This window comes from Mizuhopecten yessoensis, unplaced genomic scaffold (assembly GCF_002113885.1).
Source record: "Mizuhopecten yessoensis strain PY_sf001 unplaced genomic scaffold, ASM211388v2 scaffold7857, whole genome shotgun sequence".
In the NCBI taxonomy this organism is placed as follows: Eukaryota; Metazoa; Mollusca; class Bivalvia; order Pectinida; family Pectinidae; genus Mizuhopecten; species Mizuhopecten yessoensis.
The window spans coordinates 120230-138435 of record NW_018407257.1 but is presented as its reverse complement, the minus strand read 5'-3'; the positions used below and the strand labels follow the sequence as shown (position 1 = coordinate 138435).

The window sequence follows — 18206 nt, the reverse complement described above, 5'->3', positions numbered from 1 at the left end:
GGAGGGAGGGGGTTACTTATTGTGGGAGGCAACCGGAGTACCCGGAGAAATCACACGCGGCCGGGAAGGTGACCCCATACCTGTCCACGTCCGATCGGGGAATCGAACCCTGGCCGTCTTGGTGAAAGGCATGTGCTATCCACTGCGCCACCTGACCACCCTCTCCACCTCCGTAACTAAGTTAACACAGTAACGTCGAGGTTATATAGCAGAAAACGAATGTATCAATTAATTTTTAAAAATCGGGGACAGGAGCGGAACCGCTACAATATTTGTTTTATATTTCAATAATCTATTTTTCAGATTTTTTTTGTACCAAAATGTTTCATAAAACGGTAACCAACCCAACATGTGTAGATTTAGCGGTGTTTTGGTATAATGTCATTTTCTTTCCGTTATTTTTTTTTATTAATGTTTCGGGTTTTTTCCTTCTAAAAGTAGAGACAAACACTCGTAGGCCGAGTTAAAGAAAGGAATGCAGACACTTTTCTTACTTACCGTTTACAATATTTATTTATTATTTTATTCTATGCAAAAACATTTTTAAAATGCTGAAAATTTTGTTATTTTTACAAATGATCGATTCTGGGATTTCACTAAACTAACCAATCATAAATTAGGCACTCATTAAAATACTTCGTCGCGGAAGGCAATCGCTTCCCGGAGTTGGCGTTCCGTACACTCTGTGTAAGTGACAATCGGAAAACGGAAAGTGCTGACGGTGTGCCGACGTTTCCTGATTGTTTAGGCGAGTATATTTAACGCAAATAAATGTTTGTAATTAAAATGGTTTAGAGAATTGTAAGTCAGGAGCGCTAATCTACAAACCGACACGCTTTATACGTCCGCATTTTAACCGCTCAGTTCGAGAGGAGTTAGCACCTCTGTGTAATGTACCGTTTGGTGGTATGACATGTGAGATGATAAACAGGGGTGATCGGGTGACGCAGGTGATAGCGTACTTGTCTTCTACCAAGGCAGCCGGGGTTCGATTCCCCGATCGGACTTAAATAGGTATGGGGTCACCTGCCCGACCACATGGGTTTTCTGCGGGTGCCCCGGTTTCTTCCCACAGTAAGACGCATTTCAAGACGCAAACCATTATATTGTATTAATATGCAACCTACCATTTGAAAAAAAACACCAAATAACGTCATTTTAATACAAAGAACTTATTGGAGATACCCTTGTTTTTATTTATTTATGCCTGAATGTATTATAGATAACGACAGATCTAGATTGATAACTCCAGCGACATTTAAAGCCAGTAGCATAACGTCTCTGCTTATACTCATCCATAGCTATCAACACCAATTATTTGTACATTTGATATAATGTTAAAACATAATTTACACTGATGATATTTTGTTGAAATGATGTTTGTATGTTTCCTTATTAAAGATAAGTCCATTTTTCGGATTTTGGTTTTAGAAAACAAGACTTTCCGGATAAAAAGAGGTCCGGTTTTTCTGCAATAAAACTACAAATCGCTACAGCTCGGCCAGTTCCGTAAAAACTAAAAAAGCCTTGACGGATATGGCCGAGATCTTCCGATTGATAATTTACCTGTCTTTTATACATGTGTTTTGATTGACAGATTAGGCCAGGTGAGCAGTAACCTGATAGGCTCATTTATCTAAACCTGGGGTAGCGGAGACAAAGGTCATAACGCTATCCGACTACGTTTTATACACCAGGCTAGTAACTCAAGTTAATGAATCGGACATATTCCCAATGACGGATACAAAGGGTATCGGTAAAAAGAGCCGTTTAACAATTAAGGACATATACAATTAAAAAAACAATTTACAATGTGTCACGTTTTGGTCAAACAACCAACCCATGCATAAAAGTAAATTAAAACTGACTAGTTAATAAAAAAAAATCACGAACGTCTTCGCGCAGGTACTGGAAAGGTGGACCTTTCTGTAACTGGACACATTCAGTCCACAACACGGGCGCTAATTCCATGTAGAGTATGGTATGTTTTGATATACGACTATTGTCACAACTCAGAAAAGCACAATCAAATATGAATTCATATATAACATGTTAATTATAATTAATCCTGTTCACTTAACCAGAACCAACTATACGGATACATTGACGACCAGCTGTCAGAACCCTTGGCCAGCGACACAAGTGACAACCCACATACTATCTGGCTAGGTAAGTAGTATTTGTGCTTGTGATATAAAATTATATTTTTTTACTGGCTTTGATGTAGCGGTTCCTTGGGGGGATGGAAGGGCGGGGGGATGGNCTATGATAAGTTTTAATGAAGGGGTGATATGCTGTGATATTAACAACCCAGGGATGAGACGATGGTCACATCCAGAATTATCTTCCGGGGTCAACAACACCCATTTGATTGCATATTCCCTTCAATTAATTTTTCATTAAACATGTCAAGTGGAGAAAAATTGATATTTCGGTGCTTTATTTTCCTGATTTTGTTTAGTTTCATATCAATAACACGTGCTATTATATTTCGTACAGACACGCTTGTGAGAACTGAGGTGATATTTTGTGTCATGAATAGTGAAGTTTGAGGTAAATTATTAAGGGGATAATTTTGTCTGATACAAGGAACAGAACACACACGTGTAAGTGATGGGATATTGTAGTTTGATGTTAGGAACGGAACACACACGTGTAAGTGAAGGGATATTGTAGTTTGATGTTAGGAACAGTACACACACGTGTAAGTGATGGGATATTGTAGTTTGATGTTAGGAACAGTACAAACAGTGTAAGTGATGGGATATTGTAGTTTGATGTTAGGAACGGAACACCCACGTGTAAGCGAAGGGATATTGCAGTTTGATGTTAGGAACAGCACACACACGTGTAAGTGAAGGGATATTTTAGTGTGATGTTAGGAACAGAACACACGCGTGTACGTGATGGGATATTGTAGTTTGATATTAGGAACAGAACACACACGTGTAAGTGATGGGATATTTTAGTTTGATATTAGGAACAGAACACACACGTGTAAGTGAAGGGATATTGTAGTTTGATGTTAGGAACGGAACACACACGTGTAAGTGAAGGGATATTGTAGTTTGATGTTAGGAACAGAACACACACGTGTAAGTGAAGGGATATTGTAGTTTGATGTTAGGAACGGAACACACACGTGTAAGTGAAGGGATATTGTAGTTTGATGTTAGGAACAGAACACACACGTGTAAGTGAAGGGATATTGTAGTTTGATGTTAGGAACGGAACACACACGTGTAAGTGAAGGGATATTGTAGTTTGATGTTAGGAACAGAACACACACGTGTAAGTGAAGGGATATTGTAGTTTGATGTTAGGAACAGAACACACACGTGTAAGTGAAGGGATATTGTAGTTTGATGTTAGGAACGGAACACACACGTGTAAGTGAAGGGATATTGTAGTTTGATGTTAGGAACAGCACACACACGTGTAAGTGAAGGGATATTTTAGTGTGATGTTAGGAACAGAACACACGCGTGTACGTGATGGGATATTGTAGTTTGATATTAGGAACAGAACACACACGTGTAAGTGATGGGATATTTTAGTTTGATATTAGGAACAGAACACACACGTGTAAGTGAAGGGATATTGTAGTTTGATGTTAGGAACAGAACACACACGTGTAAGTGAAGGGATATTGTAGTTTGATGTTAGGAACAGAACACATACGTGTAAGTGAAGGGATATTGTAGTTTGATGTTAGGAACGGAACACATACGTGTAAGTGAAGGGATATTGTAGTTTGATGTTAGGAACAGAACACACACGTGTAAGTGAAGGGATATTGTAGTTTGATGTTAGGAACAGAACACATACGTGTAAGTGAAGGGATATTGTAGTTTGATGTTAGGAACGGAACACATACGTGTAAGTGAAGGGATATTGTAGTTTGATGTTAGGAACGGAACACACACGTGTAAGTGAAGGGATATTGTAGTTTGATGTTAGGAACAGAACACATACGTGTAAGTGAAGGGATATTGTAGTTTGATGTTAGGAACGGAACACATACGTGTAAGTGAAGGGATATTGTAGTTTGATGTTAGGAACGGAACACACACGTGTAAGTGAAGGGATATTGTAGTTTGATGTTAGGAACAGAACACATACGTGTAAGTGAAGGGATATTGTAGTTTGATGTTAGGAACGGAACACATACGTGTAAGTGAAGGGATATTGTAGTTTGATGTTAGGAACGGAACACACACGTGTAAGTGAAGGGATATTGTAGTTTGATGTTAGGAACAGAACACATACGTGTAAGTGAAGGGATATTGTAGTTTGATGTTAGGAACGGAACACATACGTGTAAGTGAAGGGATATTGTAGTTTGATGTTAGGAACGGAACACACACGTGTAGGTGAAGGGATATTGTAGTTTAATGTTAGGAACAGAACACCCACGTGTAAGTGAAGGGATATTTTAGTTCGATGTTAGGAACAGCACACACACGTGTAAGTGAAGGGATATTGTAGTTTGACGTTAGGAACAGTACACACACGTGTAAGTGAAGGGATATTTTAGTGTGATGTTAGGAACAGAACACACGCGTGTAAGTGATGGGATATTGTAGTTTGATGTTAGGAACAGTACACACACGTGTAAGTGAAGGGAAATTTTAGTTTGATGTTAGGAACAGAACACATACGTGTAAGTGAAGGGATATTGTAGTCTGATGTTAGGAACAGAACACCCACGCGTAAGGGAAGGGAAATTTTAGTTCGATGTTAGGAACAGAACACACACGTGTAGGTGAAGGGATATTGTAGTTTGATGCTAGGAACAGTACACACACGTGTAAGTGAAGGGAAATTTTAGTTCGCTGTTAGGAACAGCACACACACGTGTACAGCACACACGCGTGTACGTGATTGGATATTGTAGTTTGATGTTAGGATTGGAACACATACGTGTAAGTGAAGGGATATTGTAGTTTGATGTTAGGAACAGAACACCCACGCGTAAGTGAAGGGAAATTTTAGTTCGATGTTAGGAACAGCACACACACGTGTAGGTGAAGGGATATTGTAGTTTGATGTAAGGAACAGAACACACACGTGTAAGTGAAGGGATATTGTAGTTTGATGTTAGGAACGGAACACACACGTGTAAGTGATGGGATATTGTAGTTTGATGTTAGGAACAACACACACACACGTGTAAGTGAAGGGATATTGTAGTTTGATGTTAGGAACATAACATCCACGTGCAAGTGAAGGGATATTGTAGTTTGATGTTAGGAACGGAACACCCACGGGGAAGTGAAGGGATATTGTAGTTTGATGTCAGGAACGGAACACCCACGTGTAAGTGAAGGGCTATTGTAGTTTGATGTTAGGAACAGAACATACACGTGTAAGTGATGGGATATTGTAGTTTGATGTTAGGTACAGCACACACGTGTAAGTGATGGGATATTGTAGTTTGATATTAGGAACAACACACACACACGTGTAAGTGAAGGGATATTGTAGTTTGATGTTAGGAACAGAACACACACGTGTAAGTGATGGGATATTGTAGTTTGATGTTAGAAACAGTACACACGTGTAAGTGAGGGAGGTATTTTAATTTGATATCAGGTACAGCACACACGTGTAAGTGAAATGGGGTTAGTTACGTTTATGTTGAAACGCAAATGTTTAACTTAAGGATATCTTTTTATACTGTTGTTCATGTAAGTAACACACATGTTAGTAACACACATGTAAGTAACATACCTGTAAGTAACACACATGCTAGTAACACACATATTAGTAACACACATGTTAGTAGCACACATGTTAGTAACACGCATGTAAGTAACACACATGTTATTAACACACATATTAGTAACACACATGTTAGTGACGAACATGTTAGTAACACACATGTTATTAACACACATGCTAGTAACACACTTGTTAGTAACACACATGTTAGTAACACACATGTTTGTTACACACATGTTAGTAACACACATGTTAGTAACACACAAGTAAGTAACACACATGTAAGTAATACACATGTAAATAACACACATGTTAGTAACACACATGTTATTGACACACCTGTTATTATACAGTTAAAGTATGGGGTTATGGGATATAGCAAGTTTCTGGTGTCCCAAGACCAGGTATATTTCCCGAGGCGAAGCCGAGGGAAATAAACATGGTCAAGGGACACCAGAAACTTGCTATATCCCTCAACCCCATACTTTAACCGTTTTATTATACCGATACACACTGCAGAGATAGTTTTAACTTGAAAATATTTGTAAACCATAAGCTGTATAGCTTCACGACCCAACTACCTCTTTGATGGCAATGGAGCTAAATGCTTCCGAGTTCGGTAGCAAGCTCCGCCCACCTCGTGCGTCGCTTCCGAGTTCGGTAGCAAGCTCAGCCCACCTCGCGCGTCGCTTCCGAGTTCGGTAACAAGCTCCGCCCACCTCTCGCCTGATTGGCTCGGCGGAAACACCCGAGTGTAGGTGTGTTTTAGTTCCCAGACTAACACACAGGACTAAAACACAGTCAGGCAAAAGTGGGGATATATTCGATTTAACCAATTACTTTTATATAGAGTAAATAAAGTAGAGGTATAATAATAACACACATAATAGTAACACACATGTTAGTTACACACATGTTAGTAACTCACATGTTAGTAAGACACATGTTAGTAACACAAATGTTAGTAACACGAATATCAGTAACACGCATGTAAGTAACACAAATGTTATTAACACACATGTTAGTAACACACATGTTAGTGACAAACATGTTAGTAACACACATGTTAGTAACACACATGCTAGTAACACACATGTTAGTGACGAACATGTTAGTAACACACATGCTAGTAACACATGTTAGTAACACACATGTTAGTGACAAACATGTTAGCAACACACATGTTAGTAACACACATGTTATTAACACACATGTTATTAACACAAATGTTAGTGACGAACATGTTAGTTACACACATGTTAGTAACACACATGTAAGTAACACACATGTAAGTAACACACATGCTAGTAACACACATGTTATTAACACACATGTCATTAACACACATGTAAGTAACACACATGTTATTAACACACATGTTAGAAACACACATGTTAGTGACGAACATGTTAGTAACACAAATGTTAGTTACACACATGTAAGTAACACACATGTTAGTAACACACATGTAAGTAACACACATGTAAGTAACACACATGTAAGTAACACACATGTTAGTGACGAACATGTTAGTAACACAAATGTTAGTTACACACATGTAAGTAACACACATGTTATTAACACACATGTAAGTAACACACATGTAAGTAACACACATGTTAGTAACACACATGTTAGTAACACACATGTAAGTAACACACATGTAAGTAACACACATGTAAGTAACACACATGTTAGTGACGAACATGTTAGTAACACAAATGTTAGTTACACACATGTAAGTAACACACATGTTATTAACACACATGTTAGTAACACACATGTTAGTAACACACATGTTAGTAACACACATGTTATTAACACCCATGTAAGTGACGAACATGTTAGTAACACACATGTGAGTAACACACATGTAAGATACACACATGTAAGTAACACAAATGTAAGTAACACACATGTCAGTAACACACATGCCAGTGACGAACATGTTATTAACACACATCTTAGTGACGAACATGTTAGTAACACACATGTTAGTAACACACATGTAAGTAACACACATTTAAGTAACACAAATGTAAGTAACACACATGCTAGTAACACATGTTAGTAACACATATGTCAGTAACACACATGTTAGTAACACACATGTCAGTAACACACATGTTAGTAACACACATGTTATTAACACACATGTTATTAACACACATGTTAGTGACGAACATGTTAGTAACACACATGTTAGTAACACACATGTAAGTAACACACATGTAAGTAACACAAATGTAAGTAACACACATGTTAGTAACACACATGTTAGTAACACACATGTTATTAACACACATGTTATTAACACACATGTTAGTGACGAACATGTTAGTAACACACATGTTAGTAACACACATGTAAGTAACACACATGTAAGTAACACAAATGTAAGTAACACACATGTTAGTAACACACATGTTAGTAACGAACATGTAAGTAACACGCATGTTAGTAACACACATGAAAGTAACACACATGCTAGTGACGAACATGTTATTAACACACATGTTATTAACACACATGTTAGTAACACACATGTTAGTGACGAACATGTTAGTGACACACATGTTAGTGACGAACATGTAAGTAACACGCATGAAAGTAACACACATGTAAGTAACACACATGTAAGTAATACACATGTTAGTGAAGGATTACATTGCTATTATATTCATATAATATGTGTTTTGAAGTTGAGAGAAATATTTTTGGCTGTAAAATGTCAGAATTGTCAATCTAAGAACGAATAAAATAATTGTATTGTTTATCTTTAATATAATTTAATGAATGTAAATGGAGTGTTATTTCATATTTATAAATAGATAAAATCTGTATCGACGATCAGGAAAACAAGGGAGATAATCATTCTATGCTCACCAGTAGATAACACAATGACGTGTTAGTGGCATATGTCGGTGTATACCTGATATAAATCACTGATTATCAATGTTAGGCACCACGCTATGTCGTGTGTTCAACACGTAGCGACAGGATGAATTGCAGTATTGGACAATGGTAGCAGTATCGAATATGTTACTCTGCAAATATTTCTGAATACCAACTCTATACTTATGTCAAGGCTCAAACGGTGTTGTTATCATACACAACAACGAAATATACATAAACCACTTCGATCTATACACAATATGTAGTTTACACGTCATCAATCTATGCGCACAATTAAGCAGAACTGGTATAACTGTCGCTGTGTATCTTAGACAAATTAAATGGTACGCGATAGGGTGATATGCCTAGCTTGGCTGTGGTTTGGTTTGGTTTAGTATTGTTTAACGTCCTATCAATAGCTATGGTCATTTAAGGACGGCCTCCCCTGTGTGCAAGATGCATGCGTGTAGTCTATGCGTGTGTGTTTTGGGAGGCTGCGATATGTTCGTGTTTGATGCCGATTTTATAGTGCTACCTCACTGCCGAAGACACCCAGCAGGACACCCACCCGGTCACATTATGCTGACAACGGGCGAACCAGTCGTCCGACTTTTAAATTGCTGAGCGCTAGGCAGGAGTTGAAACTACCATTTTTACAGACTCTGGTATGTCTCGGCCAGGGGACTGAACCCAAAGCCTTCCTCACAGGGACGAACGATCAATAAAAGGCCAAAAGTGAGGCATTGTCAAGGTATACATTAGGAAGAAGAAAGCTGTTTAGAAAGAAGAGAAAAGATAAGATCCCAAATTTAAAAGTTGCCCCTTACGATCACGCAATGGGGGCAGCAGGTACAATTCTTACGCCCTAACTGCAGGATGTGACACATGTAGCAGTTATACCAGTATGTCTGCAACATCTATTCAGTTTATCGCTTATGTTTTCGTTTTTATGTAAAAATGGCAATTATGATTGATTTTTTCCCTCTACAATTCAAAATCCCCCGCTATTATCGGCGAGCATGGTCTTTATTTATAGTATCTTCAATTAAAAGATAATGCAACGCTGATGTAATGCAAAGCTGATCTTTTTTTGGGTTCTGTCCCCTGGCCGCGACATACCCATCCTCGATATCCAGGGGTTACGCTCACTTTCGCTCTTTACACCCCTGGAATATGTCATAGCAAAATTGAAGGCTCAGTGTGCGCCACCTTGTTGATGAGAAAAGAAGACTAGTTCGATCCTTTGATGTACATCAAAAGAATCTCGCGGTCACGTAACGGTTTTTTGCTATGACATCAGGTAGAGAGCGAAAGTGAGCGTCAGTATCGAGGATGAGACATACCAGAGTCTGTAAAAATGGTTTTTTCTACTCATGCTTAGCGCTCAGCAATTTAGAAGTGGGACGACTGGTTCGCCCGTTGTCAGTATAATGTGAACGGGTGGGGTGTCCTGCTGGATGTCTTCGGCAGTATGTTTCAGTGAGGTAGCACTATAAAGTCAGCATCACTTCTGCGCTATCATAAGGAGACAAACACGAACATATCGCAGTCTCCCAAAACACACACGCATAGACTACACGCATGCATCTTGCATACAGGTGAGGCCGTCTTTAAATTACCATAGCTGTTGATAGGACGTTAAACAATACTAAACCAAACTAAACTACCCAATTGTATTTTAAGAATAGATATCTTCTTAATTGAATTATATAATCATATTGAATCAGCGTTGATTAAAGTGACAGGAACGTCAAAAAATGTTTTTAAATGACTATTTTCCAGTCGCGTATTCACAAAACGGATACAGTTGTACGTATTTAGGCTGTAAATAGCAATGGCGGTTATGCTCTCATAAATGACACTCCCCGTAGAAACTAATTTTAAACATTGAAGTAGGACATGTTCATGAGAATTGAACTCGTAATCAAGTTATGTTACATTTGCACGACAGTTATTAATAATTCTAAAGGCGTTTTAATTATAGTCTAGTACTAATACAATACAATCATCCTAACAGAAACAGTTGATGAGTTACCTCTGTCATTTCGTATAGACTTAATCGTTTTACAGTCATTAGAAAGGAAAATTACAGACAATGGCTTCATAACAGTTTCTAGTTAAACAAAATCCAAATAGTGATGAACCACAAAAAGCACAGGTTCAATTCAGCTCACCTTTAGTACAACCTTACAAAGTTTAGTACATTTTGTAATTGTTGGGCTTAAGTGTCATGTGATATCAAGATACCAGAATTGGAAAATCTTTTAACTTTATTTTATGTTATCAGAAGAGCCATCTTTTCTTTAAATGATAACAATATTTTTGGAGTTGAGAAAGAACATCTTTTGCTACAAATAGCATATCAGGACCAAATTAAACTGGATTGTTTGAGTGGGTTAACACCAGTTTCAGTATACGTACCCGATTAGTTCGGTTACCCAGCAGGCGATGTTAGACTTGACTGTATATCAATGTGTGTAGTTCGGTTATTATACTGGATTGCCTGCCCTAGTTTTTCCACACTCTGACATGCTTCGCTTCGAAAACACAAATGTATCAAAGAGCAGAGCCTAGCGGACAGAAATGGTATTACGGCAGGTAATCCAGTCTAATTATAAATGAAATATGTATATATATATATATTTGTTTACTTGCAGATTTCTAATCCAAATTTGTCAGATGATTTGGCAAATTCAGCGGTTTATATTGATCACTCTCCTGTACCAAATGTTTGTCACCAGCGCCTTCAACTCCGTAAGTATCAGTAATGTTAAAATCAAGTTCGGGTCTTTCCGGAAAACTTGTCGGAAAGTTCCGAGTATGTGCGACTAGGTTGGAAATTGGTTTAAAGCGGGAAAACCGTTTTCAAGAAGCTGTCTTTTTTAATCAACGGGATAGCTAGTGTCTAGAGAGGATCCTTTTTCCATGATAAGAAAGTTTTAAAAAATAAACGAAAAAAATATGGAGTCATTTAGTTTGGACAATTAATCACCAAAACAATATATTTTGATTGATTTTGATTGATGATAAATAACAACAACAACAATAACAACCTCTCTGTTACTCTATTTCCTTCCTTTAGAGCTGGTCGAATTTGACATATGTAACGATGGCGGGAATTACGTGCCTGAAGTGTCCACCTGGGACGTATTGGAGTGCGGACTGTACGGAGAATTACCACGTGGCCAGTTGTCGGATGTGTCCAGACAATTATTACTCAGACACTTACAACAGGGCGGACACGTGTCATCCCTGTTCCGTGGCATGCTCCGTCATGCGTATGGTAGTTACCTCCCCTTGTTCCGGTATGTCGGATGCCATTTGTGAATGCCCTGATGGTTACTACTACAGCCGACGAAAAAAAGGCAACTTTGAGGCTTGTTTCCCTCACACCAAATGTGACAAAGGGTACGGAGTCTCGCGACTTGGTGAGTCAATGTTAATATTGCTAACGAACTGTATTGGATTCGTGTTGTAAGGCGCGAGAAGCTACAGTTATCTCCCCTTCCTGAACTTAAAATGTTCAACCTATCACAAAGCTGGAAAAGCAATCACCAACAATTCATTACTTCTAATCCGACGTTTTAATTGGTTGATCTAAAAAAGATCTTCAACAAAACAAATTACAATATCATTTAAGAAGTGGAAAGTTACTAAACTTCTCTGGACTTGCAAACCGAAAATATATTCTGAAAATGCTAGCGTGTACACTGCTATTTCAAATATCAATGTGAACGATATACATCTACTATTAGCAGGCAAAGCGAAATAATTTTTGTCAAAATATAATATTGAAACATTATATAGACATCTCACCTGAGAAGATGTATATTCACAAATCAGCACTGGGGTTTTGACTTAAGCATATAAATCAAAATACGTACGTGACTGTACGAAACTACCACTACTTATGATTTTTGGCTTTACTGAGCATTTGGCCACGTGACAATGGTTGACCATGTTTTGTAGGGGGATGTGCTTTATATCGCTGGTTTGAAAAAATACAACGAAATTACTTACCTGAAGCCAGCCGTTTCCATGGCAAAATCTTGTGTATACGTTCAGTTACTGTAATCACGTGAAAAGCTTTGCTCAAAGTAATGTCACACAATAACGCCTTTATAATTTGCAGTGCTGGAAATGTGGTATTAATCTTTTTAAAGGATTTGTTTGAAAAAACTTCAATTAAAATCTTCTTTTTTTAAATTTTTCCTTCCTTAACTCAAGGTTCCAAGACAAACAATACCATTTGTGAGTCGTGCCGTCCTAGTTGCACGTATTCCGACGTATCGTCTGCTACTGAACGGTGTCAGAGCTGCAGCACGTGCGGGGCGTACGAGGTCCTGTTAGAGTGTGACGTCACTCACAATACTGTATGTGGAATACAGTGGAGTTCCGACGACTTAAGTCGGAACAAATCACTTGGAATAGAAGGTGAGCTATAGACACCTAGGTATGCCAACATTGAGTCACTTTTTAAGAACCCACTTTGACTATTTGAAGTTTAAAAAGCAACATAGAATGACAAAAATACTTTTCCTTGGATAATAAGTTATCAACTTAAACGAAAAAAGAACAACACCAGAGCTTAAATTCGACACGAGAATGCAAAAAAAGGGAAGGTAGGAGGCTAACAAACAAATTAAAAGAAATGATGTCATGAGTCCAAGTATCTTAGGTAAAGAATAGGGACCCTTTTTGCCCTTTATATATTCGTCTTCGATGAAATCCCTTTTCACCAAATTGCCGAGGAGAAATAAAACCATAATTAAAACTCTTGCAATTGTTGTGAATCCTATACATCGAATTAATGCTGTACATGGGCCGAATTTCCCTGGTTGTCGTGCTGGTGCGTAATTTGTTCTTTTAATTATAAATGTCTGCGGACGAGATTAAACCTGGTTTTCGTCCTTGTACTTCCATTGTAGCTATACGAGGACCTGATTTTCCCCTGGTTTTTATGCTCGAGTGTATATTGTACTTCCCATTGTAGCTATACGAGGACCAGATTCCCCCCTGGTTGTCGTGCTGGTGCTGGTGTTTGCCATCGTGCTGTTCGTGCTGATTCTAGTGCTAATCAAGCTATACTGCTGGCGACAGAAGTACCACGTGATGAAGGGTATGAATGGGACCCTGAACGCCTCCCACCTGTACACAGACCACTCCTCGCTACAGTACGCCTACGCCCATGATGGTTTGTCCTCCTTCTACTTCAGTGACGCCTCCAGCCTTTCCCCAAGTATGAGGTCAGTATAATATACGATAACACTTTATGTGACATTAGTGCTATCCTGTCTGATTGGTCGAGACACATTGTTCATTGCTAACATTTTGTCTAACACTGATCCATCGAAAAAGTAATTAACACCCTTGCAATAAAAACAATATTGCTGTTCAAGCTTTATTAATCAGATCAAAACTGTCTTCCTTTGGTGATAAATCTCTTTCCCAGATATCCCCTCGGTGTAAGACCAAACCGGTGACTTTTTCCCGAAGCTTTTCCCTCGGTGTAAGACCAAGTCGGTGACTATTTCCCGAAGCTTTCCTTCGGTGTAAGACCAAGCCGCGGTGACTATTTCCTGAGTCTTTTCCCTTGGTTTAAGACTAAACCGATTACTATTTCCCAGGTTCCCCCTCTATGTAAGACCAAGCCGGTGACTATTTCCCGAAGCTTTCCTTCGGTGTAAGACCAAGTCGGTGACTATTTCCCGAAGCTTTCCCCTCGGTGTAGGACCAAACCGGTGACTATTTCCCGAAGCTTTCCCCTCGGTGTAAGACCAAACCGGTGACTATTTCCCGAAGCTTTCCTTCGGTGTAAGACCAAGCTGCGGTGACTATTTTCTGAGTCTTTTCCCTCGATTATTATTTCCCAGGTTTCCCCTCTGTGTAAGACCAAGCCGATGACTATTTCTCGTGTCTGTGAGACTGGTAACATCAGACAAGGAATTCTGCACTCCTAGCCTTTTAGTCACAGTTCCCTTTAGCTGTGTTTTATTTGTATACTATGCATATGTTTTGGAACAGAGATCGATTTTCGTTCTTTCGACCTTTATTTCCACTGCTGAATCATTAACGGAGGAGATATGGACCAGTAATCTCTTCACGTTGCTTGGCTGACAGCATCGGCATACTAATGTGTTAAACAGCTGATTCCTCATTCCGCTTCTTATTTCTTCTGATTATTATTTCACACAACAAGGTGGTTGACTATTAGTCCACTACGGTGGTCGCAACTTTGTAGCTGGAAATCATTCTGCCACGATTTTCATGAAATCCTTGTTAAATGATAAATATAGTATCTGCTTCATCCAAAAGTTGAAAACAGTTTAATAGGCACTTCCTCTTTCGTTATATTGATAAATACTTGGCGAAATACTTTGATGGGCGTTTAAATGAGAAAATGGATGTATCGTTTAGTAAAATTTTAACTTTTTGGCTTTCTGCATCAACAGAATAAAATTCAAATCGGGCTTCGATATCACTTCGATTTTATGATGAACAATTAGCATTTATTGCTGTTGTGGTTGATTTGAATACAATATTTTTTACTTTTTTTAAATATTTGGTTTGGACCTTTGATGCAACAAAGTATATATTGAATACAGGAAAAGGCGGCAGTGCCTAAATCCCCCCTCCGATGTCACCATTACCCCATACAATGGAGTATTTATATAATAAAAAAAATACAGTACTTCGTATAATAAGGGCCATATCCCTGTTCCACGTATGTTCCACAATGAATACTTTATCGTTACAGGTCGAGGACAACCCGTTCAATGCGGTCTATGCGCCCGATCAGCGAGGTGGGAGACAAGTCCACAAACGGGTCCTTACTGACGATCGACGGACAACACTGGGGGTGCTACGGAGGGCGCCACAGGGACAGCAGGTCCACACTCAACCTCCAGTGGTCGTCTGCCCATGACGACAGATGGGAGGCTCTGTACGATTCTGTATTCAGCTTCATGGCACGGAAACTCTCCCCACACTGGAAATCCCTCATCACGCGGTTGTTTATCGGTAAGTTGTGGTATCTTTGTATTGTTCCTGTACCGGAATATTGCTGAGCGCTAGATCTGTACATATGTGTGACGATCCGTTTATAAGAGAGATATTTCATGAAATGCTGCCACGTTAGTGCTTAAAGCACAATCAACATCGAGTTATACACAGGCATTGGGTGATATGGGGCATATTCTACGAAATAATACCGTAAAGCCGTTAATTCTAACTCAAAATCGATAAAACTAACAGCAATATGTGGACGAAAAGAAAAAATTACACCGAGACCATTGACAAATTACAATAATGTGTTCCGGTTTGGCAATCCTTGGTTGAATTATTGTATACGGTATGGGAGATAGTGATTTAGAGTATGTGGGGTGACGCCTTGTGAGGTATATTAACTCTGTAAAATGCTGTTCTGGTGTTATTGTGTATATCTTCCTAAAACAAATGTGTACCAGGAGTTCTTGAACTAAATTGCGCCTATGTCGTTTCATTCCTGCCTAAGTAAAATAATAATTTCTCGTTTACTCTAGCGATAAAAAAACTGAAAGAATATCATTATGTCATGATATCTGTAATAATGCACTTGGAAAAAAAGTGCACCAGAAAACGCTGCACATACGTTGGTATTCTGCATCAACCGATAAGGCAACAGTTGAAAATAAAGTGGTTTTTGGGTGTTTTTTTAATTGATATTTACCTCCTGACACTAGGTATCGGCGACAAGCAGGCTTATACTTACACTAAACAACTGGATAGTGAGGTGAGCTCGACGAGAGAGAAAATGCACGAGGGCTTGCTGGAATGGAAACATCGGGGAGGTGACGCCGCCACGCCTGGTAAACTTCTTGCCGCCTTGTATATTCTAGATTTCCACAACGTGATAGCGCATCTCAGAAACAAATATCCGTCTGTCTTCAACAACGACGACGACGATGATGATGACGACGACAGTGAAGATGACAGAGAAACTGATGTGTGACGTCACGCGAGAGTAAAATTCGGATCAAATGTGTTCATGGGGTCAAACCTCGATAGTACGACCACGGACTTATAAAGCAATCTAATCCCCATGCTCGATACTCCATTGGTTACGCTCACTTTCGCTCTCTGCACCCCTGGAATTTTTCATAGCAAAATTGAAGGCACACGGCTAGCTATTTGATTGGTCTCAGGAAAAAACCCTGACCAATCGGTAAGGCTGATACCTGTTCTTTGAAGATTACAGAGGAGCGACACCCAACTTCAAAGCAAGTCAAGTTTACCGTTACGCGACCGACATATTTTTTTGGTGTACATCAAAGGATCAAACTAGTCTTCTCGTCTCATTTACAAGGTGGTATACAATGAGCCTTCAACTTTGCTAGGACTTATTCCAGGGGTACAGAGAGCGAAAGTGAGCGTTACCACTGCAGTATCGAGGATGTCGTATTCTGTGTTATGACGTAGGAATCGAAATCACCATCTATTACGTTGTCATGTATTGGTCTGAACTGTGAAGCGCACAACCTCCAGAAATTATCAGATATTCTTATCTGTAGTTATTTTCCCAGAGGATACTTATATGAGGGTTATTTTTAATGAGTGACGGTGCGTTGGTTTTCCAATCTTGTGATTGGTGGTATTCCACATTTAATTGACGAGATTAGGAAGACATGAAAACTCTTGACAAGTGATCATCAATTGACCTTTATTTTAGTTGAGTTGACCTCTCGGTTTGAATACTCCGAACGAAATATTCCACCCGTTTCACCGTCTTTGTATCCATCATATATTGTTAAACTTGCGAAAATGTCAACCTCTTACTACAGTATATTTAAATCGGGGTACAGACCTGCCGTGAATCGTGACCATTTGTATAATAAGGAATAGAGGAGAAGTTATGTTTGCGTAATTAGAGATGGTATTGAAGCGCTAAGATGTAGTAAATGATAAGGTATGTCCATGACTTTCTACAATTTTTCAAATGAAAATAAGAATGAAACTGCTTTTTCTATGTTCCAAAATAGCACCCCATAATTTGGACCCTTAAATAATAATAAAAAATGGATTCTTTCCAATGCTGGAAATATGTTTTTCTCTCTGCTATATTAGCATATAATTGTGTCAATTTTTAAACTTTACTATATTATTTATGTATATGGGACTCATATCTTTTAATGCTACTTTATATGCTTGAACCCTTGTGCATTTTGTGATAATTTTAAATATGTATCTGTGATAAGTGTATCATAAATCTTATAACATATTTTGTTAGTAACCAAATAACCATGTATTTTAAAACCTACCATGTTTTACTAACAAGAGGACCCCGTGGAAGATTAGCCTCGGCTAAACAGGTTATTTTATCCTCATGAATAAAGTTTTATTATTATTATTATTATTTACTTCTGTATGTTTATCTAGGAGGATCCACATATTGTAATATATACACAAGTAAATAAATGTATGCACCAATCGAAAGTGATCCGGTTTTTATTCTTATTTTTTATATATATACGCTCATGTGTACAAACAGTCTTCGACATCAATTATTAATTTCTACAAGGCAAGACAAATTAAGAAAGAGAATTATTTAC

General features: G+C 38.5%; 1 protein-coding gene across 1 annotated transcript in view; it reads left to right on the top strand.

The window, feature by feature from the left end:
• The window catches only part of LOC110454456, a 17220-nt gene extending 453 nt beyond the window's left edge, over nt 1-16767 (top strand). The window contains exons 2-8 of the mRNA XM_021503961.1: nt 2085-2169; nt 11277-11373; nt 11702-12047; nt 12847-13053; nt 13613-13865; nt 15377-15639; nt 16341-16767. Of these exons, the coding sequence (XP_021359636.1) occupies nt 11299-11373; nt 11702-12047; nt 12847-13053; nt 13613-13865; nt 15377-15639; nt 16341-16609 (1413 nt within the window). The 5' untranslated portion in view covers nt 2085-2169; nt 11277-11298 and the 3' untranslated portion in view covers nt 16610-16767. The remainder of the gene's footprint in view (nt 1-2084; nt 2170-11276; nt 11374-11701; nt 12048-12846; nt 13054-13612; nt 13866-15376; nt 15640-16340) is intronic.
• The last annotated feature ends 1439 nt before the right edge of the window (nt 16768-18206 follow it).